At 39.5% G+C, this 24000-nt stretch overlaps 2 protein-coding genes across 2 annotated transcripts in view; both read left to right on the top strand.

The window, feature by feature from the left end:
- Positions 1 to 24000, top strand: part of LOC138966703 (GTPase IMAP family member 4-like) — a 62119-nt gene that overhangs the window by 1012 nt on the left and 37107 nt on the right. The window lies entirely within an intron of this gene.
- LOC138966694 (uncharacterized) lies at positions 523 to 20150 on the top strand. Its single transcript, XM_070338996.1, has 4 exons — positions 523 to 2532; positions 9896 to 10051; positions 12821 to 13023; positions 13619 to 20150. Exons 1-4 carry the CDS (start codon positions 1542 to 1544, stop codon positions 14222 to 14224), a joined length of 1956 nt encoding a protein of 651 aa, XP_070195097.1. The 5' UTR covers positions 523 to 1541; the 3' UTR covers positions 14225 to 20150.

Raw genomic sequence — 24000 nt, 5'->3', positions numbered from 1 at the left:
GATAAATGTCTTTGATGACGTCATATCCGGCTTTTTGTAAAAGTTGAGGCGGGACTGTCACATCCTCATTTTTCAATCAAATTGATTGAAATTTTGGCCAAGCAATCTTCGACGAAGGCCGGACTTCGGTATTGCATTTCAGCTTGGTGGCTTAAAAACTAATAAATGACTTTGGTCATTAAAAATCTGAAAAAAATAAATAATAATTTTCTTTCATAAAATGATCCAAAAGTACCTTCATCTTATTTTTCATCATTTTCTGATTCCAAAAACATATAAAGATGTTGTATTGGGATTAAAAACAAGCTCTGAAAATTAAAAAAAAAATTATGATCAAAATTAAATTTCCGAAATCGATTTCAAAACAATTTCATCTTATTCCTTGTCGGTTCCTGATTCCAAAAACATATAGATATGGTATGTTTGGATTAAAAACACGCTCAGAAAGTTAAAACAAAGAGGGGTACAGAAAAGCGTGTTTTGCAGCACAGCGAAACCACTACCGTGCAAAACAGGCTCGTCCGTTTCACTGCGTTTTGCACGAGCGGCGGACTACGGTCATTGTGAAAAAATGCAGTGCGTTCAGTTTCATTCTGTGAGTTCTAGAGCTTGACTAAATGTAGTAATTTCGCCTTTCGCGACTTGGTTATTGGTAACTTTGCTCATACATAAAATACGCATGTAATTACGCGTATCTAGTCTGGGTCTGTCTTTTTCCTGCCTGCCTTTACCTTTCTGATGTCTTATCCTTTAGAATTTTGACTCGTTTCTGTCTTGATGACTGTATTACTGAGAAGTCTGTCTTCTTACCTCACCTGGTTCAGACACAACTTTATTCAAATCCAAAAACAACGAGACTACCAACGTTCCAAAATTCAGAATCAAAAAACAAGAAAGGTATGTTTTTGGAACGTTTGTTATTGACAAAACAATACAATTGTTCTGTTTTGTCAATAACAAACGTTCCAACAACCTACCTTTCTTGTTTTTTGATTACAACTTTATTCAGTGTTAGTATCGTGACATACAATATATGACATAGGGGATCCGAACTCAAGCAAAAAGCTTATATTAACGAATCCAAGGGGAAACAAAAAAGAAGTAAACACGATTCCTCAATGCATCTAGTATGTCTTTGCACATGTGCGTGCTGTAATACCTTTGCATATGCGTGTATCGTTATTTATACATTTAGTCACGCTTTGACCGATGTTACGTGACTAAAGGCATTCCTGTAGACTGGAATTCCATTAAGACCTTTCAATCGCCTATCCAATGCAGCTTTTTTCTGAAGCTATTGTGTGGCTATCTCGTGTACGTTTGACGTCACGTAACTCTGACAGAGGCAGACGTCAGAATCGTTAGGGGGCCAAAACGGGAGGGTTTCGCAGAGGTTGCTGAATTTTGCTAATTCTGAATTGTCATCAATAGTTTAATTCGAGACTTTGGTTTTTGAGAGTGAATGTTTCTGTCGTTTGAATTCAATTCGGCATTGATACTAGCAAACATCACATTTATAGTGTACTTATCAAGAGTAAATTATGAACAACTATTTAATTATTCTGAAAACAGGTTCAAAATGGCAAATGGCAACTGGCGGACATGACCCTCGTCAACCACCTGCACCTGAAGCATCCTCTGATTCTGATGTTCCCCGACTGGCTGAATTCCCAGGTAGCAAAGCATATAGCCTTCAGTTTAAGTCAATATCTCGTGCAGGAAAAGAACAGGTAGTCAATGACAAAGAAGTTGTTGTGTTGGCTGACTCAGAAGAAGAACGAAGAAAACTTGAAACAGTCTCAGAGAAGTTCGTGCGAACTGGTGCTCAGGTCGACCACCCGAACCAGTTGTTGGTTCTAACGGACAAGGGCACCCGTAAGTCCTGCCCTGACAAATGGATACAACCCGTGATGGAAACGCTTCGCACAGAAATGAAAGTTGGTGTTTATAAGATTATTACCACTGGCCTCGGGGCTGAAGAGTTGAAACGTCAAGTCGACCTTGTGTTTTCTGAGACCGGTTTGTCGTGCACTCAAAGCAAGAACAACCAAAGTCTCCTTCTGATATCTACCAATCGTGAAGACATAGAGAAGGCGGAACAATTTGTTGAAGACAAACAAATTGATTTGGCTTCAGCTGGTGAATTCGTGACCAGTTCAAAACTTCGAGTGTCAGCATTTGATGCTGACATAACCCAGTTATGTGTCGAGTGCATCGTCAGTGCTGTTGATAGACACCTCAGTTGCTCTGGCGGTGTATCTCGCGCCATTGCAAAAGCTGCAGGCAAGAAGCTTGTTGACGAGCTTAAAAAACGTTTAAATGACTACGGCCCTGCTAAAGTGACAGATGTCGTAAGCACAACAGGAGGGAAGCTACAGAGCAAGAAGGTTCTGCATGCTGTAGGACCTCGCTGGAAAGACTACCAGAAGAAAGACCTGTGTGAGCAGGACTTGACGAACACTGTCTTCAAATGCCTTGTGCGAGCATCTGACCTGGGACTTGCAACTATCGCCATCCCTGCTGTTAGCTCAGGTTTGGTGTATGTGTGTCTCTGTCTTTCTTTCTTTTTTCTCTCTCTCTCTCTCTCTCTCTCTCTCTCTCTCTCTCTCTCTCTCTCTCTCTCTCTCTCTCTCTCTCTCTCTCTCTCTCTCTCTCTCTCTCTCTCTCTCTCTGGGAGTGACCATCGATAACAACCTGTCATGGTCACACCACATCGAACAACTTTCTAAAGTCATGTCCAAGAAAGTATATCTCTTATCTAGAATCAAGCACTTCCTGAATTTGGAAGCCAGGAAGTTATTCTTTAATGCCCATATTCAATCTGTTATTGATTACGCATCAACCTTATGGGATTCGGCAAGTGATAATTCACTAAAACCTATAATTAGATTACACAAACGAGCGTTGAAAGTAGTCTTATTAAAGAAAACAACCCTGAATGAATTAGACTATATAAACTTAGGCATTCTCCCTCTGAAGGCAAGACTTGGCTATAATAAATGTACCCTTATGAGCAAAATTATCACTGGATGTGTACCTGAAACTTTACGTACAAAATTTACCAAGAGGAATTCACGTCAATTTATGAGATTAAACACTCCTGTTCCTCGGATTGACCTGTTTAAGTCCAGTTTAGTGTATTCAGGTAGCAGTCTCTGGAACTCTCTTCCAACATTCCTGAGGCAAACTACCAGCACTGATAGTTTTAAAAGCAGATATTTGTCTTATGTAATGAAGTCAAAGTAAAGGATATTTGTCTTAAGGTGTTACGAGTGTGTTCGGGTTGCGGTTCTTGTTCATGTTTATACTCACTGAGTTACTTCCCTTGGATCTGGATCTGGATCTGGATCTGGATAACCCGCCTGGGTTGGTGGTTTGCGGGTGCGAATGCGTATACGCACGGTTCAGTGTACTTTCGCGAAAGGGTGTGTCATATGCACGGCTAGAATTAAGATACTTCTTGATTTCAGTAAATAGTTTCATTACATGTCAACTAGTTCGTTTTTAAATGATTTTTTAGAGATCGCCAAATGGTATTGTGTGAATAACATCATTCGATCGATTGTACGCACGGCGCCGTGCTTCTAGCTCAGTCCATTCCTTCTTTCCGGTGTGGAAACAGACGTGTTTCTGGCGAAAGAATCGGCGTTTTCAACTCGCCATATCTTCATATTCATTCGGACTAGAACAACGAAATATAAATTTCTTGTAAAAAAAATCCCAAGCCTTGCGACTCTGGTAGTCATTTTCTTACGCGAAGCGGCCTTTGGTAGGTACAACAGTTTTAGTCACCCAAGTATATATCTAAAACGCACGTGGACGAGTTTTCAATGGCGTATTTGAAGTCTGTGAATGTTGTGATTACAAATCATTTCGGGGCACCCCTCAGTCTATACGTACAGACAAACAAATTGCATGGAACGAAAGTTGAGAGGCTGGACTGTAAGTTGTTGTTTTGACTTCTACAAATCTCGCAGGTCTTTTATGCAAAACAGACTCAAAATTGCATTGTTCACGCAAGTGTAGATGACGAGACTATCGAAGGAATGGAATACACTTGCCTATACAGATATAATAGACAGACACTGTCTATTTATATCTATGACTTACCCTAGCCCATATGTTAGAATAAAGAACATACTTTGCTCTTTTGAATGATGTATGATTTGGCACTGTACACAGGATTTTAGACCTGCCCCCGAAGTGATTTTTCCATAAACCCGTCAAAATGCTCACTCTCTTTTGGCCGTAAAAAGCGCCCAAATGAAGTCAATTTCTAACCTGTGTCGTGTGTTCGAAGGAGTACATCTCAGCGATGCCATTGCCTTGCAACCTCAAAGAAATATATTTTAATAACCCGCTAAATGAACGGTTTTTTAGTGTGAAATAAAAGCCGGAGATTTGCTTCGTTTCTTTGCTGCGACACAAAACCAAAACCAACTATAGATCTGCGGTAACATTATGAGTTCGTTTTCGACATTGCAGTGAAGTTGCGTGGATCTTCGACGATTCCCGTTCGGTTTAATGTGGAAAGAGCTTTGATTGAATGTAACTGCTTTGAAAAGTTACAACATGAGTCCTTGGGATCGATGTTTTTCGGTAAACTTCTTCGTATCCTTGACTTTACTTTTGACTTGAACAGATCCAGATCGGCTGGGGCTGTTGATCGCCTACACAGATCTATACCGAGAGGCATACATTCCGCAAACTGATCTTTAAAAAATCACAAAAAATCAACTCAGTGGTGAATGTTTTCAATGTTTGAATATTTTATTTATTGGCCATTTTAGTGTTTAAAAACCTTCGCTTTATTGATTTTTAATAGAACATCATGAAATGACAATTTTTCATAAAAAGTGACTGAGTCCAAGCGCAATGATTTCGGAAAACGTTCAGTGTTCATCACGTTCAATGCTTTGGCCAGCTCTAAGCATCCCAATCGCTTGCTGTCTCTCTCCTTCATCAAGTCGTGGCATGATTGCGATATCTGATACAGCCAGTTGCAGTGTATAGGGCCACACACTATCTTTTTTATGTTATTGTCTCCCGTTCAGCCCATTGTCTTTATTAGCACAGTGAGCTGTGGCTGGATCAGCAATACTGCAAAGCGCACGCAGGCTGACAGCGTGAAACATTTGCTCCGACACTCAAGATGTCAACTACAAATTACAGGTTCAATCTGATTTTCGTTTGAGAGCAAAATCGTTCAATGCACTATTTGCAGAATTTATGCCTTTCAGTTATATATGAAGTTGACTCGACACGGCGAACCGCCGAATCCGTGCCCTCTCGTCGGTCCTACCCCCAAATCCCTTACCAGCCTCAGACCCCACCTCACCATTCTAACCTCACTGGCGTACTATGTGTGATTATCCCTTCCTCATGAAAGAGAAAGTGGAGAAAGGGGAAAAATGAAGAAATGTTTTTTTTTTTACAAATTTTTCTAAGTCCAAAAAAGATGAGAAATATTCATAACAAATTCAGTTTTGGGTCTTTTTCAAATCTGTTTGATGGATCTTTTCTGTGACCATTGTGGCTATGCACTGACACACAAATAAGTGGAGAAAAGGGAGAAATGAAGATTTTTCTTACTGCACAACAGTCAGGGATTAGTGTTACATGTTTACATGTACATTGTCAAGAGGTCAAAACAAATTTTAAAAGCTGTTGAACACTGCACTAGTGTTGCTCTAATCAAGGCGAGTCTGGAACAATAGGTCCACCCCACCAAAAAGTGAACATGGAATTAGTTATGATTTTTTGGCTTGGGTACGGCCAAGTGAACAAGGTAGGAAAGGTTAGAAATAGTCATAACAAGTTCACTTTTGGGTCTTTTTCAAATTTGTTTGCTGCATCTTTTCTGTGACCATCGTGGCTATGCACTGACACTCAAAAAGGTGGAGAAAGGGGAAAAATGAAGATTTTTTTCTTACTACACAAGTCAGGGATTGTTGACATGTACATTGTCAAGAGGTCAAAACAAATTTTAAAAGCTGTTGGACACTGCATTAGTGTTGCTCTAATCAAGGCGAGTCTGGAACAATAGGTCCACCCCACCAAAAAGTCAACATGGAATTAGTTATGATTTTTTTTGCCTTTTTGCTTGGGTACGGCCAAGTCAAAAAGGTGAGAGGGGTTACAAATAGTCATAACAAGTTCAGTTTGGGGTCTTTTTCAAATCTGTTTGCTGCATCTTGTCTGTGACCATTGTGGCTATGCACTCAAAGTCAAAAAAGTGCAGAAAGGTGACAAATGAAGATTTTTCCTTCTTTCAAGACAATGTGTGATTTGGCACATTTTGCCTCAGTCTTTATCAAGAGCCTGTCTGTTACACGACACTTGAGATTGCCACAAGTTCTCAAACGTCGTATAGTTGTGTTCTTTTATTCTACGTCGCCCGTCTTCGCAGCAACAGAAAACAACTCGTCAAATTGAGTTCGAGGATTTATTCAGCATTCAATACATACAACTGCACAACGTAGCAGAACTCAAATAGAAGCTTTTTTAACATTCAAATCGCGCTGGCATATATAGTAAATACTCAATCTCGAGAATATTCCAGACCGAACACGATACAACTACATTATACGAGCCGTGCATGGACTAAACTAGCGACATTCTCTTATGACGTACATCAAAAGCGCCGACACACTTAATCCGAACGAACGCCACGAACTCACGACTAAAACAGCATGGTAAACAACTTGTTTTGACAGGACTAGAAAGTTCACCTGCATTCTCGTCCAAGCATAAATATTGTGTTTACAAAATATAATATCGGTACTTTCCCACAAAGTACAAATAAGTCAACTACATGCAACACACAAAACTGAACCAAAGCTCAGCAACGGTAGCGTTTCCTAACACTGTCTAACCCACTTTGAAGCTGTTAGAGACTGCAGTAGTGTTCCTTACATCAAGGCGAGTGCACAATGGTGCATTTCGAACCCCCCCCCCCCCCTAATATTCACTTTAATATCAATAAATCAATAGATATTCAGTCACAGTTTAACTAACTCATTCACCCTCATCACTCACTCATCCATCCATCACAACAACACTGTTTGATGCACAAACTGCCTGCCTTCCGCACTGGGAAGCCGCTTCGCTTCGCAACAACAACAACACTGAAAACTCGCCGGGAAATACCCCCACCACACGTGTCACACGTGTGCTTGTTTCTTCCGACTAATATCAATTTTGGAGAAAAAAAAGGACAAAACTGGATGAAAAATTCTACGGCCCCAGCAATCTCATTACTCTGAAAGGGGAACCGGAAGTGGCTGGTCCTCAGGTTTCAAAGTTGACCGATATTCCCACTAAAGTGACCTAGATCCAAAGCCAGCCATCCATTAGAATGTAGGTCCGTGCTCCCACAGTCCAATGCCGCGAATTGTTGTTACAGCCCCTGACTTTTTATGTACGGAATCCGGTAGTCTTTTTGTTGTTGTTAAATAATTATATTGCCAAACGTTATGACATTTTGAGATAATTGAACAAGTTTCAATACACATTGGCTGAGCACCTGTGTGCTCAAAGGAAATGTCGCTTGTTTTTATCAAAAATTAATTTTCAATGGTCATTTGTGCAAACCGTCACACAAACATGCGTGCCTCTGTGAGTATGCGTGTGGCTGCTTTCATAGTTAGGGTGCAGGCGTTTTAATCATTTACCCCACACCAAAAGCCCCCCCCCCCCACACCAAACCCCCCCCCCACACACACACACACCCCGATACCTGTCAAATTCCCTCAGAATGCTTGAACAATTCCGTTACCTCAGATCATCACCAGGAAAAATTCCTCCGCATCCAAAATATCAGGACTTTAGATATCAGATACCGACTTTATGTAATGCGCTTCAAAATCATATTCGCAAAGAGAGAGAGAGAGAGAGAGAGAGAGAGAGAGAGAGAGAGAGAGAGAGAGAGAGAGAGAGAGAGAGAGAGCTGGACACGAAGAAGGGAAGCTACAATCGCCCCAGGCCATATATATTATATATACGTGTGTGTGTGTGGTGTGCGATTCATAGAAATTTACTGGACAGATCTTCATGAAACTTTGCATACAAATGTTCCGACCCCCAACCCTTCACCCTGATTCAAACTCATGTATCACAAGTCCATCGCTCCCAAATTATTTCTTTTTATCATTTTTGTCAGTCAAGATAATGGGGGTGGGGTTGGTACGGGAATAATTGTGAAGCAGACAATAAGGCAACAACTTATTTTGTTTACAGGTATTGTATATGTATACAGTGAACTTAGCTGTGTTCAAGTTTACTTATGTTTCTGTCGAGCGAATTTTTTTAAATACGTTTTTACTACTAAAGGAGTGATAATTTTATGTGTACGCCCTCGAGAAACCTCGATCTTTTCTGAAAATGCACGTTGATAAGTACCGTTTTATGATAAAGTTATACTCTCCATTCATTTATATACACAAACTAATGTTTCATTTATTATTTGTAGAGCTAAATATGTCAGTCGGGATCATGTTAAGAATCGCAGTGTTTTTCGCAAAATCGTACTTGACAACCCCCAGTAAAAAAATTCTAAAACAAAAGTTAATACGTCAACCTCTTTTTTTCTTTGCACAGATGTGTCCATATTGCTTAGAGGAACCTGTGCACAAAATGTGTAATGTTTCTTTCACGCGATTTGAACACACAAGTAACCCCTTAAGAATCGCAGTGTTTTTCGCAAAATTGTACTTGACAACCCCCGGTAAAAAAATTCTAAAAAAAAAATTAATACGTCGACCACCTTTTTTCTTTGCACAGATGTGTCCATATTGCTTAGAGGAACCTGTGCACAAAATGTGTAATGTTTCTTTCACGCGAATTTTTTTTAAATACGTTTTTACTACTAAAGGAGTGATAATTTTATGTGTACGCCCTCGATAAACCTCGATCATTTTCTGAAAATGCACGTTGATAAGTACCGTTTTATGATAAAGTTATACTCTCCATTCATTTACATACACAAACTAATGTCTCATTTATTATTTGTAGAGCTAAATATGTCAGTTGGGATCATGTTAAAAATCGCAGTGTTTTTCGCAAAATCGTACTTGACAACCCCCAGTAAAAAAATTCTAAAAAAAAAGTTAATACGTCGACCCCCTTTTTTCTTTGCACAGATGTGTCCATATTGCTTAAAGGAACCTGTGCACAAAATGTGTAATGTTTCTTTCACGCGATTTGAACACACAAGTAACCCCTTATTCAATTTTTGTATTAAACATGCCCCTCTCCTCTTTATTGGTATAATGTACACAAACCCTTTTCGAATGAAGGGACTAACAAACAAACCACTACATGTATTTGGATGTGTGATGATCTTAGCAATGTCTTGCTTGTTGATTGATTTTCTTTAAAATGTAATGTATGGATTAGAGCATGATGTTGAGAAAGTGCAAGCTGCACTATACCACTTAATTCACATCAATCAACTCGCAATTTACCTAAATGCAATGCATTTTGTGTACATATGTATAATGTGTTTTCATTTTAGTTATCTGTTAAAATGTAGAATTTTAGTTTTCTATTTTCTATTTTTTTATCTTGTATTTTTATTTCATTTTTGTAGTTAGTCCCTCTTTAGGGCGAGGGCTGGATGTAAAAAAGCAGACCACTGCTTAATCTACTACCCTCGTTAAATAAAGAATTGTCATTGTCATTGTCATTGTCTCTCTCTCTCTCGCTCTCTTTCAGGGTGTCGAGTGTTCCTGTTTGCATATGTGGACATTATTTTATTACAAGGCATCGATGGTGTTTCGATTCATCTTGGTTAATTTCTTATGAGTGTCATGGTCACAGCAAGGTGTATTTGTGGTTAAAGGAAAAAAGAGGATGCCCTGTGCTATATACTTCAAGTCTGTTGTTTTAATTGTAGGCTCATTCCAAGTGCCACCTGACGTCGCTACAAAGAGTTACCAGACAGCAGTGAACAGATTCGACCGAAGAGGTGGCTCTACCAGTCTCCAGCATATCTTCTTTGTGGATATCAATAAATCCGTAATACCACTTTTTCGACAAAGCTTCAGAGAGCGTAAGATAATAACACTCATAATAATAATAATAATTGTCAGTAAGTACTGGTGTCACATGACTGATGTGAACCAGTTGATTGGCTAATGGCGATGCGCTAAAACTGTTAGCGCACTCTTGGAGTGCGCTAACTTTTCCACAGAGCGTATTCTTCCGCCCTTTGCCTAAGCGAGACTGTGCTCTCATCCTCAGAATTAATTAATGACATGTAGCTTATATTCTCCACCATACCAAATGACCATAAATTCCCTGCTTCTCAATTAAAGCAGAAGTGGGTTTTTTCTGACAGATTGCATGTGCCTGTGCCAGTGCCAGTGATCTAAAAAAAGAAGCCGCTGTGTTTCATCTAATTTTCGCCGACTTGCATAGATTCTTCTCATATGCCGTGTTAGTGGCATGTAGCTTATCATCCACACTACCAAATGATGAGTTAGTATACAATTCCCAGCGGCTAACAGAAAACACAAGTGTTATTCCGATAACGTACCAGCTAGACCAGTTTGGAAGACTGACTCGATCGACTCTGTAGCAGACTACACAGAAATACGACTACATCAGTTCAGTAAATGAATGGTTTCCGAATTATTATTTCAAGGCAAGAACAATCGTAATCGAAAACGTGTAAGGTTCAGAACGTTCTTACCATATAAAAGACTTATTACCAGCCTGCGTCATTCGTGCAGACTCAGTGCAGACTGCAGTGGTTCGATTGCCCAGGTAGCCTAGCAGTAGCAGACGACAATAACCCCACTCAGCAAATTAACTTGTTGGGCAAATGTGAACGAAAAAACGATGGGGATATAATACGTGTAGGGTTCAGAACATTCTTACCGTTCATATTTAGTACCAGACTCCCCGATGAGTGAAGATACCACACGAGAAACATGCCACATTTATTTTGAAAATGTACTTTCCGTCGACCGTGGCAAGGGGCAAAACTCTGCACAGTCAATCTGTCGAAGCTCGATGAAGGTTTCGAATCGCACATAACTATGAGCACAGTCCTTTCTCCGAGTTTAAATGAGGTCTCTATGAAAGATCATCACTTTTTAGCTTAACGCTACACTGGAATTTACCAACAGAAATTAAAAGAAGAGTTTGCGTGTGACGAAAGCACGACACACTTGAGACAGCCCACACAAAAGTAGATCCAGTGACACAAACCTGACCACACAGTTACGCCTATCCAAATGCGCGTTGCAAAATGTGCGTTTTGAATCTTCTTTTTTCTCTGGCGGTACTGACAATATCGTTATTGAAACAATCCCAGTGCACTAAGGGATTTATAGAGCAAATCTCGAAAATAATTATTGAACTCAGCGCTATGCGCTTCGTTCAATAATGAATTTTCTCGATTTGCTCTATAAATCCCTTAGTGCACTGGGATGTCTTAATAACTTAAATAATAATAATAATAATAATAATAATAATAATAATAATAATAATAATAATAATAATGTGTTGTTTCGAGGGAAGGAGAAAGAGAGTTTAAACTGTAGAGGGAATGAGTATAAGCAAGGAAGGGATGGGTCTGGGGGAGGGAAGATGAGGGATGGTGGAGGTTTGGAAGGCGGAAGAAGAAGGAAGAATGATGTAAGGGGAGGGAGGGAGGGGCTGAGGATGGTAGGGGGGGGAGGGGTGGAGGTCACAGAAATAGGCGGGAAGGGACCACTCATAGATAGGGAGCGGCAGTGCCAGTCAGCGCAGCGACAGCAGCGCAAGCAGCAACAAGCATTATTTGTTTTGGAAAAAACAGAAAAATAATAATTGTCAGTGAGCACTGGTGTCACATGACTGATGTAAAACAGTTGATTGGCTAATGGCAATGCGCTAAAACTGTTAGCGTACTCTTGGAGTGCGCTGACAAGCACCACGCCGGATAAATAGCTACAGCGTGTTTTGCAAGCAGAACAGAAAGGCTACGGTCCTCATAACACGACGAAGGGTAGTATAGTAGGTCTACAAAAATCACTAAGAACAGCTAACCAGAATGCATGATGTAACTAAAGTTGGTATCTCAAGTGTACTTCATAATTATATTCTTCTTTTTGTTGCATAAAAGTGATCATTGAAAATATAGCTCACACTGACAAACCAAAACCTTGAATTCAAAGCAGTTTCATTGATATGATATGCACCCAGGTACACACTTGGTAATAGTGACGTGGACTAGCTTATGCTCAGTGCACCTTGTGATTTTGCTGGCTCTCAGTCTGCATGTAAAAATGACGGAAATAGATCAATTCAAAATCATACGGCTACGTCACGCATAACTGTCCAGTTACAGCTTTCATTAATTTACAAAATGTATTGAAAGCTGTAACATGCAAATAAACATTTAAAAATAAAACAAAGTTGCCCTGCAGATGTTGTTTTCTTCTCGCAGTGTAAAAACACCAACCAAACATTCTTGCAGTGTTACAGGTTCGTATTCAAAACAACCTGAGGTCAAATCTGCTATTCTATGATTATCTGAAAGTCTCAAAGGGATACATGTGTGAGTGAGTATGTGTGTGTGTATGTGTGTGTTTGTGTGTGTGTGTGTGTGTGTGTGTGTGTGTGTTTGTGTGTGTGTGTGTGTGTGTGCGTGTGTGTGTGTGTGTGTGTGTGTTGAATACAAATCAGTTGTGTATGTAAAGTAATGACAGTTTTTGCTGTCCACAGATAAATTACCTTTGCTAAAGAAAACTATTACAGTTTCACTTTGTGTTTTAGTTTTATCATCAAAGACTTCCAATGCAAGTCAGTTTTGTAATTTTATTTGTTCCAGTCAACATGCAAGACCTTCCAGGAAAAACTAACAAGGACCTAAGAGTTGTACTGGTTGGCAAAATGGGTGTTGGCAAGAGTGCTTTGGGGAACAACCTTTTGGGAAAACCAGACACTTTTAAATCAAAGAAGAGTTTTGCGTCAGTCACTGACAAAGCCGGTCGTGGCATCACTGAGCTGCCAGAACATCAAATTGAACTGCAGGTGAATCTCTCTCTCCTCTCTCTCTCTCTCTCTCTCTCTCTCTCTCTCTCTCTCTCTCTCTCTCTCTCTCTCTCTCTCTCTCTCTCTCTCTCTCGTTTAATCTTTGTAATGCAATGCTAAGCCTGCTGTATAAAGAGTCTTGGAAGCTACATAAAAAAGCTTTAGATGCCATGATACATTAAGTTGAAATTACATGTATTTGTTTATAGGTTGTAGGTGTGATATTTGCCAAGAAGTATCCTCAGTCTAGAATGTTTATTGTAAGGCAAAGGCAAAGCAATGACTAAAGTATCATTACTGATCCAATGTATTACCATGAACCTGTTTCTGCGCATAGGGATATTGACAATTTTCAAGATTAATAACACAAACACTTGAGCGCGATTTATAAGGACTCTTGCATGAACGAAGTGGTTTTGATCTCACAGTCACAGTGTTTAGACCGGAGAAGTCAACACTAAAGTGACCACAGTCTGTAGCGATACAGGGAAGTTCTAACAGGAAATACTAGGAGTTTTACTTTGTTTTGGTTAGCTAACACATAGCGCTGTATATAGACCTGGGTAATCATTCTCCCTCACTTTTTTTATTTTAGGTTGTGGATACACCCGGTCTGTTTGAGCCAGGAGATACCCAGAAGGAACAAATTAAACAAATTCAGAAGGAAGTTGTCAAGAGCATGTCTCTTCTTCTTCCCGGTCCTCATGTGATTTTGGTAGTCGTCAGGGCCGAACGTTTTAGTTCCACTGAGGCGTCTATCTATAAACAAGTTCAAACCCTTTTTCCGGATTTGTGTGACTATATGATGGTTGTCTTTACTGACGTAGATAGCGACAATGAGCTAGAAAATCTGTTGAAGAAGCCTGAACCTAAAATGAAAGATCTTAATAAAGATTGTGGAGGAAAAGTGGCTGGAATCAATAACAAGCACGAATCACCGGCGGAACTGAAGCGACAAATTGATCAGCTGACCACAAAGGTTCTGGATCTATACAAGGCCAACGGGGAGCGGTTTTACTCAAACGAAATAATTGCACGTTGTCTTCAGCTCCTTATGTCTCGAGAAAACAGCCACAAAACCTTGGAAGAGGTGAAACAGGAAGTCTTAGCCGGTAACGAGGCTAACCTGGAAGAAATCCGCACTAACAAGGAGGTCCAGCAGGGCTTCACAGACACGCAAAGCACCTGTGCAATTCTTTAGTCTAATGATGACGAATGTGACTTTTGGGGAACTTGCCTCGAAAAATATTGACTATAAATGCACGTACAGTCCGAAACGTCCGCCAACCAAATGTGGATGCAAAACGTGTCTCAGTTGTGACATTTTGAAATTCACTGTCAATTCACTGACAGTAGTCAACGAGTTTTATCAGCAAATGAGAATTAGATGCAGTCCTGTTGTCAGACACTGCACCTCTCTCAGCTCTTCCAAACAACAGTTGAAAACTTTCTTTTTCACACAACACTACACCAACCCGGCCTAATGTCTTTTCCATTCCATTTCTGCATGTATTCCTCTCCCACAAAGTTGGCATGATTGTTGACAGTGTTCGCTGAGTATGTGTGTATAGCATATACACTGAGCACAAAAAGTTAAGGATATTTTTTCAGTGGTATACCCCAGATGTTAAACAGCAGTTTTTTGGTCAGAAATATACGTGTATTTGAAGATCGGTCTTTCTTCTGCTCAAAAATGTGTTTCTGGTATCTGAGCAATATTTGGGTATGACGTCACAGGTCCTTGACCACGCCTACCCTGAAAAATGGCGTTTTTTGACGGCATGATTAACTCTCAACCGTCGAAACTTTTTTTTTTTCACACAATATGAATATTGTGTGAACAGTACATGTGGTGATTTTTGTACGTATGGTTAATTGTATGGTTAATTGTCTTGTACATTTAATTGTTCTATTCTGTATATGTTCTTTTGTAAAGGGCCTAGAGCCATAGGTTAGGCACTTAAAAATGTCCAGTTATTTAAGTTATTGAGACATCCCAGTGCACTAAGGGATTTATAGAGCAAATCGAGAAAATTCATTATTGAACGAAGCGCATAGCGCTGAGTTCAATAATTATTTTTGAGATTTGCTCTATAAATCCCTTAGTGCACTGGGATTGTTTCAATAACGATATTGTCAGTACCGCCATAGAAAAAAGAAGATTCCAAACGCACATTTTGCTACGCGCATTTGAATAGGCATAACTGTGTGGTCAGGTCGTGTACAGTAAGATCTACTTTTGTGTGGGGTGTCTCAAGTGTGTCGTGCTTTCGTCACACGCATTTTAATTTCTGTTGGTAAATTCCAGTGTAGCGTTAAGCTGAACAGTGATGATCTTTCAGAGAGACCTCATTGAACTCGGAGAAAGGACAGTGCTCTTCATTATTTGCGATTCGAACCCTCCAGTCGAGCTTCGACGGATTGGCTGTGCGGAGTGACTCCCCTTGAATTGACTACCCCCCCAAAGGACTCGACGGTTAGCACATTTTCAAAATAAATGTGGCATATTTCTCGTGTTGTATCTTCCCTCATCGGGGAGTCTGATACTAAGTATGAACGGTAAGAATGCTCTGAACCCTACACGTATTATATCCCTATCGTTTTTTCGTTCACATTTGCCCAACATGTTAATTTGCTGAGCGGGGTTTATGTCGTCTGCTAGGCTAGGCCTAGGGCAATCGAACCACTGCAGTCTGCACTGAGTCTGCACGCATGAGGCAGGCTGGTAATAAGTTTTATGTATGGTAAGAACGTTCTGAACCCTACACGTTTTCGATTACGATTGTTCTTGCCTTGAAATAATAATTCGGAAACCATTCATTTACTGAACTGATGCAGTCGTATTTCAGTGTAGTCTGCTACGTATGACAAGAGTCGATCGAGTCAGTCTTCACTGGTCTAGCTGGTACGTTATCGGAATAACACTTGTGTTTTCTGTTAGCCGCTGTGAATTGTATACTAACTCATCATTTAGTAATGTAGATGATAAGCTACATGCCACTAACACGGCATATGGGAAGAATCTATGCAAGTCGGCGAAAATGAGTTGAAACACAGCGGCTTCTATTTTTAGATCTGTGGCACAGGCACATGCAATCTGTCAGAAAAAAACCCCACTTCTGCTTTAATTGAGAAGCAGGGAATTTATGGTCATTTGGTATTGTGGAGAATATAAGCTACATGTCATTAATTAATTCTGAGGATGAGAGCACAGTCTCGCTTAGGCCCAAAGGACAGTTTTAGCGCATCGCCATTAGCCAATCAACTGGTTCACATTAGTCATGTGACACCAGTACTTACTGACAATTATTATTGTAATTAAGAGTTGATACTCTTGTAGTTTTTTTTTTTTAAATGTGTTCACATTATATTCATATTATTGGGGTTTTTTTTCCTTCTGTTTTGGCCCTCCATTTCAGCAAATGTCAACATTGTATGACTCATACCATGCTTTCAATACTATTCGTTCATCCTGCAATATTTCTTGTGCCCTGGCTAAATTTAAAGAAAAAGGTCAATGAAATTCCGTATTTCATGTCAGCAAAGCTCACTTTAAATACATCTGATCCTTGCCCCACTTATATTTTGCAATAGCAATAGCAAATATACAATAAAGGGTGGTGTTCAGTCACGGATGTAAATACATTTACTGCTGTTTGTCAAACTTCTGCTCTTTTGATTACCGCTACCCAGACGGGAACCTTTTTGTCATTCAACACAACGGTGTCAAAATCAAAGATATAACCGCATAATACTTTTTAACACCTGCTGGTGACAACCAAAATAAAGACAAGCATATCATTTCCCGGGATTTTATAGAACTAATTGTCTTATTAAGCATGCTCCTGTTTACCCATTTCATGATATAATGCAGTATATTTCTAGAAGTCTCTGTCCATTAACGGACAATTCACAATAAATGTGTTGTACATTCAAGATGCGATTATGGTTAATTATATGTCCCTTATAAACCTTCTTCACTTCATTGTGATAGACCCAAATGTAAATAGTTTCAAACACGGAGACCACTACCATGTTTGAGGAAAATACCTGACGGTCCGAAAAGTCCAATTTGTTAAAGGGACATGAAAAATCAACAACCAACCAACAAACGTTCCAGAAACATTGCTTTTTTTGCAATCAGGTAATAGTTTCTCTGTTAGGTGTGTATACTATATTTGACAAACCTACAGCTACAGTTGCATAGCTGATCAGTTTAATTTAAATGCGATCAGAGGTACACTAAAAAGTTGAATCCTGCTTCAGCTTGCTACCTTATATGTTCTTGCAATTTTTTCATTTGATTGTTATACTGTTTTTGCACTGTGCCATGACAATAAGTTCAGGGAAAGAAGGAATGGATTACATTTATCAGCCACGAAGAAATATTACTTCCTGTGGTAAGAAAGATGTTTATAAATGTAGACGCTTGATCATTTATTTTCATTTTTGCAAATTCTGTACTTTGTTTAAGATATTTGTTTATTTTTGTATGGTGCTGAAATGTTTACTTTTGATTTAATAAAAGAAGGCAAACAATCATATTTCATATTTTGTGTGTATTAATACTATGGAACCCCTCTGTTAAGACCCACCAATTTAAGACCTCCTTTTTTAAGACCTTGGTTTTTCAGATGTTCTGTTCATAACATCTTTAATTGGCCTCTATTTGAAGACTCCCTCCTCATTAAGAAATTAGTTTTTCAGACTTTTGGAAGTCTTAAAAGAGGGGTTCCAATGTAAAAGCAACTAAGAATGTACATGTAGATATTTGTTAGACAACTGATTACTTATGATGTAAATGGTATTTAATGCTGTTAGACTGATTTTGTGCCTTTTTTGTTTTTAGACTCTTAAGTACTTGTGCTGCAAATGGTATTTAATTTCGTAAGACTGATTTGGTCACCTTTTGTTTAGACTCTAAATTACTTATTATGTAAATAGTATTTAATGTTGTAAGACTTTGATTTGGTGCCTTAATTTTGTGTTTAGACTAATGATTACCTAGGCTGTAAATAGTGTTTAATGTTGTAAGACTTTGATTTGGTGCCTTAATTTTGTGTTTAGACTAATGATTACCTAGGCTGTAAATAGTGTTTAATGTTGTAAGAGTTTTGTTGAACGGGGAGGGTGGTTGTGGCGTAAGGCTGTGTAGTTGATTGATTGTGCCTGTTGCACATGGGATGGTAGAGGTGAAGGGAATAAAGAGAACAGGATGGAAAACAAAACTTTTTAAAAATGTAGATGCTTGTAATTTCTAGATAACTCTTTTATGAATTCACTAAATCCGAAGAAACATTTGTGAAAGATGTGAAGACGGGCGCAGTGGCGTGGTGGAAAGACGTCGGCCTCCTAATCGGGAGATCATGAGTTCGAATCCCGGTCGCTGCCCCCTGGTGGGTTAAGAGTGGACATTTTTCCGATCTCCCAGGTCAACTTATGTGCAGACCACCTGCTAGTGACTTAACCCCCTTCGTGTGTACACGCAAGCACAAGACCAAGTCCGCACGGAAAAGATCCTGTAATCCATGTCAGAGTTCGGTGGGTTATGGAAACACGAAAATACCCAGCATGCCTACTCAACGAAAGCGGAGTGAAGCTGACTATGCTCTCAGAGTATAGTGTGGGGAACCCAAATGAGCAAACGAGCTCACACGTAACCAGAGGGTTCTGGAACGCCGAAGAAGAAGAAGAAGAAATATGTGAATGTTATGTTGTGCAGTTTTCTCTGGGATGGAAATATCTAGGCGATAGAATATGGTAAGACGTATGCCAGCAATATGAGGATGGTAATGTAAAAATGACAGTGTTAAGTATTTTATTTCAGCCTCGAAAATGTGTATGTTGAAGTACATGTTGTGTCATAACCATTTACTAATATTCAACATTATCATGGATTAAGCTTGTAAAATTGTATAATTGACTTTTGTGAATGCTGTGTTGTTAAAGGGAAATATAAATGCTGGGGAAATTATAAGATAATGAATAAAAAGGGTGTTCCTGTCATCATTTACCCGGGTGACTACGCACCATCGAATTATAAAAGAAATGCATTGGAAGAGATGGTAAACTTGGTTGTATTTTTAATTGAATGGTTTGATGTAGCGACGTGCTCCCGTTTCCTCTGAGTGTACAAAAAATGGTGGTCCATGGGCAGACCACTCACCTACCTGGACAATCCCCCATGATCGTCTGCTGAAAAAACATTTAACATAATTGGTGTGTCAGCTGGAGGAGCAACATGCGGAACACACTCATATTCAAGACAGCAGTCCCTAGAATTAAACTGGAGAGTGCAGTAGACACGTTTGCTTTGACAGAAAAACATGTTTGCCCGTTAATGTTTTTTTTTTTCAAGACTGCCTTTTGCCCACACATGAGTTATTCACTCTTGACAATTAAGGTAGGCTATTTTTAATTCGTGTGTCTCCCGCCAAAACGTTTTGCGGTGTATGGTAGAGCACAGAAATTAAGATTTGTTTCTGTACAAGGCTTTTCCCTTTTTTTCTTCAAGATCGTGTTCACAAAAGCCCTGAGAAATTGCTGTTGCTTGGTGTTTTTTTAGGTTTTTTTATTACATAAAGTGTTATTTGCGAGAATTATGTGTGATAATTGACAATGGTTTGGTACTTTTGGGGGTAAATATTCAGTCTCTTGAAAACATTCATATCCACCAACAATAAAGACAGAGTATTGAAATATGTTTTATTTAAGTCTAAACAAACTTCACCCAGCAATAACAGATTGTTTTTTGTACATGTATATCAAAAGTTTGTATTAGTTGTGGACATATCATATGTAAACTTTGTTTTGAATGAAGCAGTTGTTTTTTTAAACTTGGACTGAATGTGTAAGATAATTCGTCTGTTAGGTACTGATCGAAGAAATTTCTTGTATTGCGTAGAGACATCATTGCTGGCAACAACACGAACAATTAACTAGATTAAACTCTTAGTCCAGGGGATAAATATGTCTTGTGAGAGAACTGGCCAAAATGTCGGCCTCTTCTGGCATTAAGCAGATGTAGAATTGTTCTTTACCGTTGGATTGAGAATATAATTGTTTTTGTTGGTCATGGTTTTTTAAAACAGTAAAAGATTTAACGAATTAAAACTGTTTAATCCTCCTGCTTGTGCTGATTTTGTTTTGTATGAAGGTACACTTGCTTTGATTAAAGTATATCAGAAACACAAGAGACTACAGAAATGTTATTAGTGAAGCACGAGTTGGGATTTTAGTGTTGGATATAAATGTGAATCAAATTGATTTTCTCTATCAATATCTTACTCCATAAAGATTACTTGAAAATTGTTCGCGCACTAAAATATATTCAGAAAGTAAAGAAATGTGAACAGTCAAAAATAATTTGCACTCAGCACCTGATCTTCTGCCAGCATGTGCTACTTTCATTACGTCATCATATTAATGAACGCCTTGGCAGGGTTTGTGTCTTCTACCGTAAAAATCAAATAACCAAACACCACAACAGTCATACATCCGATCCCTATAGTGAAGACTCTCCAGCGCATGGACAACTCCCTCCAGCTGTGAAGAAACGAAGAAAGTCTGAGACAATTAAGGTTATGGAAATCATTGGGTTAATTTCAAGCATCTGATGGAGCACGTGCAAACAAACCCAGCGCGCCCAGTCTGTAATTCGCGGTGACAACGACCACCCCCTTGCTGGCCAGTTCTGTCCCGTTGTAGGAAGCAGCGGTTCCAGTCTTGTAGGCGCCACCGTGGATCCAAAACATCACTGGTAACAGCGAAGCATCGGATGACCGCTGTAAAATATGTTTCAAAAGTAGCATAATCTATGTTTGTCTGTCTACCTGCCTCTCTGTCTGTAGGTAACTTAGTCAGACTTTTTATGAGCCTTTGTCTGTTTGTTAGTCTAACAGTTATTATTCCCCTGTGTGTGTGTGTGTGTGTGTGTGTGTGTGTGTGTGTGTGTGTGTGTGTGTGTCAGTGTGTGTGCTTGCCCTGCTGTCATTCTATACCTCTGTGTTTTTGCCCTTCTGTTTGACTGTCTCTCTGTCTATCTCTGTCTGTCTGTGTTTAAATCCCCCCCCCCCTCTCAACCCGCCACCATTGAATGAAAACTGTACTCGCCTGGGGAGCGTACACGTTCAAGGTGAGACAGTCTTCGCTCAGTGGCAGATCTGAGGGTGTTGTTAAAGCGGGTGGCTTCTCGAGTACTTGTCCATGGTTTGGCAGGCTGGGGTGCAGCGAAGCGAAGAGAACCTAACACGACGGGAAAATAAACAGACATGTTAGTAAACACGATTTTTGAAAATAGCACACAGTGATAGCATAGTAGGCTACAGACTTTTTAAAACGACAACTAACTAAATTAGCAATCGTATATTCTTACCAACAGGAATACTCGGCTCCGCTCTGCTCACACTGAGATACAATCAAATACGTACTCGTGCCCATTTACACACAATCATATTCAAGGAAAACGCTCAGATATAACAAAATATGTACCCACTTACACACAAAGGTGTAAGATAAAAAAAAAGAAAAGACTATAAAGAAACAAGTCGCGTAAGGCGAAATTACTACATTAATTTTAGTCAAGCTGTGGAACTCACAGAATTAAACTGAACGTAGTCCGCCGCTAGTCCAAAAGGCAGTGAAAGTGACGAGCCTGTTTGGCGCGGCAGCGGTTGCGCTGTGCTTCATAGCACGCTTTACTGTACCTCTCTTCGTTTTAACTTTCTGAGCGTGTTTTTAATCCAAACATATCATATCTATATGTTTTTGGAATCAGGAAACGACAAGGAATAAGATGAAATAGTCTTTGAAACGATTTCGGAAATTTAATTTTAATCATAATTTTTATATTTTTAATTTTCAGAGCTTGTTTTTAATCCAAATATAACATATTTATATGTTTTTGGAATCAGAAAATGATGAAGAATAAGATGAACGTAAATTTGGATCGTTTTATAAATACAAATATTTTTTTTTACAATTTTCAGATATTAATTTTAATGACCAAAGTCATTAATTAATTTTTAAGCCACCAAGCTGAAATGCAATACCGAAGTCCGGCCTTCGTCGAAGATTGCTTGGCCAAAATTTCAATCAATTTGATTGAAAAATGAGGGTGTGACAGTGCCGCCTCAACTTTTACAAAAAGCCGGATATGACGTCATCAAAGACATTTATCGAAAAAAACAAAAACGTCCAGGGATATCATTCCCAGGAACTCTCATGTCAAATTTCTTAAAGATCGGTCCAGTAGTTTAGTCTGAATCGCTCTACACACACACACAGACACACGCACACACACACACACACACACACACACACACACACACACACACACACACACACCACGACCCTCGTCTCAATTCCCCCTCTATGTTAAAACATTTAGTCAAAACTTGACTAAATGTAAAAAGAGAAAAAAAATCCGGTTGATATACAACCTACCTACCTTTAAGTGACCAAAAAAAACACACACAAAAAAACACCCGATACATTTAAAAGAAAACAAGTTCATCCCGACCCCCGGAATCATCCCACTGAGCCACGATAGTCAAAACGAGAGGACACTGGGGAGTGAGGTATAAAACGTAATGAAGAAATCTATCCCCGATGATCGAGCTTCGATTAAAACTAGTGATCGATATCTGCTATTTGAACTTAAAGGCACAGTAAGCCTCCCGTAAACCATCACAGAGCTCTCCGAGCATCTACATACAGCACAAGCATACTTCCATTTAAACGCTCACCGAACGGGAACATCCTGGCTGCTTTCTGTCGAGCGTGAGAAATTTTCAAAGAATTTATTTTCGTGGCCTTGGTCATCAACAACAATGGCGCCTCGTTTTGGTGCTGGACGGCTGTTATGAATATCCCGGAAATCACGCCCGGACAGTAAGCCTCCCGTAAACCATCACAGATACTCTCAGGCTTTTACACACAGTACAAACACCCTTCCATTTGAACGCTCACCAAACGGGAACATCCTAGGTGCACTGCGTAAAGAGCGAGCAATTTTTAAAGAGTTAATTTTGCAGATTGTCTCGAACACTTTTTGGACCCATCCTGAACTCAGGACAAAAATGAGTTACTTCCCTTAAACTGGCGATGGCCGTGGATCGATGATTATCAGAATGTTTTTGGACCGTGGTGCGTTTTTGCGCTAGACCTAACTTTTAAAATCTAAATAATAAATTGACAGCTTGTTACACAAACATTCTTTAATCATAAAAGAATTCTTTTTTCATCAAGACAAGATCAGTGCAATTCGAAGTTGTGAAAGTTTGAAAAAAGAAAAGCCCGGAAGCAGGGTCACGCAAGTGTCGTAGCAGACGACGGTTTATCAGTGCATATCGCCGTACCTCTCAGTCAACAGTCAAAAGCCATCGCTAGAGTTCTTGTGAACCACAGCCGTTTGTTTCGTGCATAAAAACGTTCTATTGTAGATAAGCTCATATCGAGTCGCATTCAAATGACTAACTGACGACTGCATTGTGAAAAAGGGAAACTGGATCACACGGGTTCACGATGGCTCAGGGGTAAGATAAACCACGCAAAAATAAATTCTTTGAAAATTGTTCGCTCTTTACGGAGGGCACCTAGGATGTTCTAAATCGGTGAGTGTTTAAATGAAAGGGTGTTGGTACTGTGTGTAAAAGCCTGACCGTATCTGTGATGGTTTACGGGAGGCTTACTGTGCCTTTAACATTTGTTGGCTTAAATGGTGCTATAAACCGACCACGATTGGCATTTACGCAAACACACAATGTGGAAATGATTTGTTCAAAAATGGTCTCAGACATACGCACACATCCACACACACACACACACACACACACACACACACACACCAGCATTGCCGACAGGAGGTACAAAAGCAGAGCACATTTATGTATGGCATAATTTTTGTTCTCAATAAAAACCTTAACAGTAAATGCTTTTCGATATGAGCGCCCTTATATCATAAAGGCTGAGTGATCG

Source organism: Littorina saxatilis, linkage group LG5 (genome assembly GCF_037325665.1).
Source record: "Littorina saxatilis isolate snail1 linkage group LG5, US_GU_Lsax_2.0, whole genome shotgun sequence".
NCBI lineage: Eukaryota > Metazoa > Mollusca > Gastropoda > Littorinimorpha > Littorinidae > Littorina > Littorina saxatilis.
Note: the sequence above shows the minus strand (reverse complement) of the source record. Positions and strands in the feature narration are given on the sequence as shown.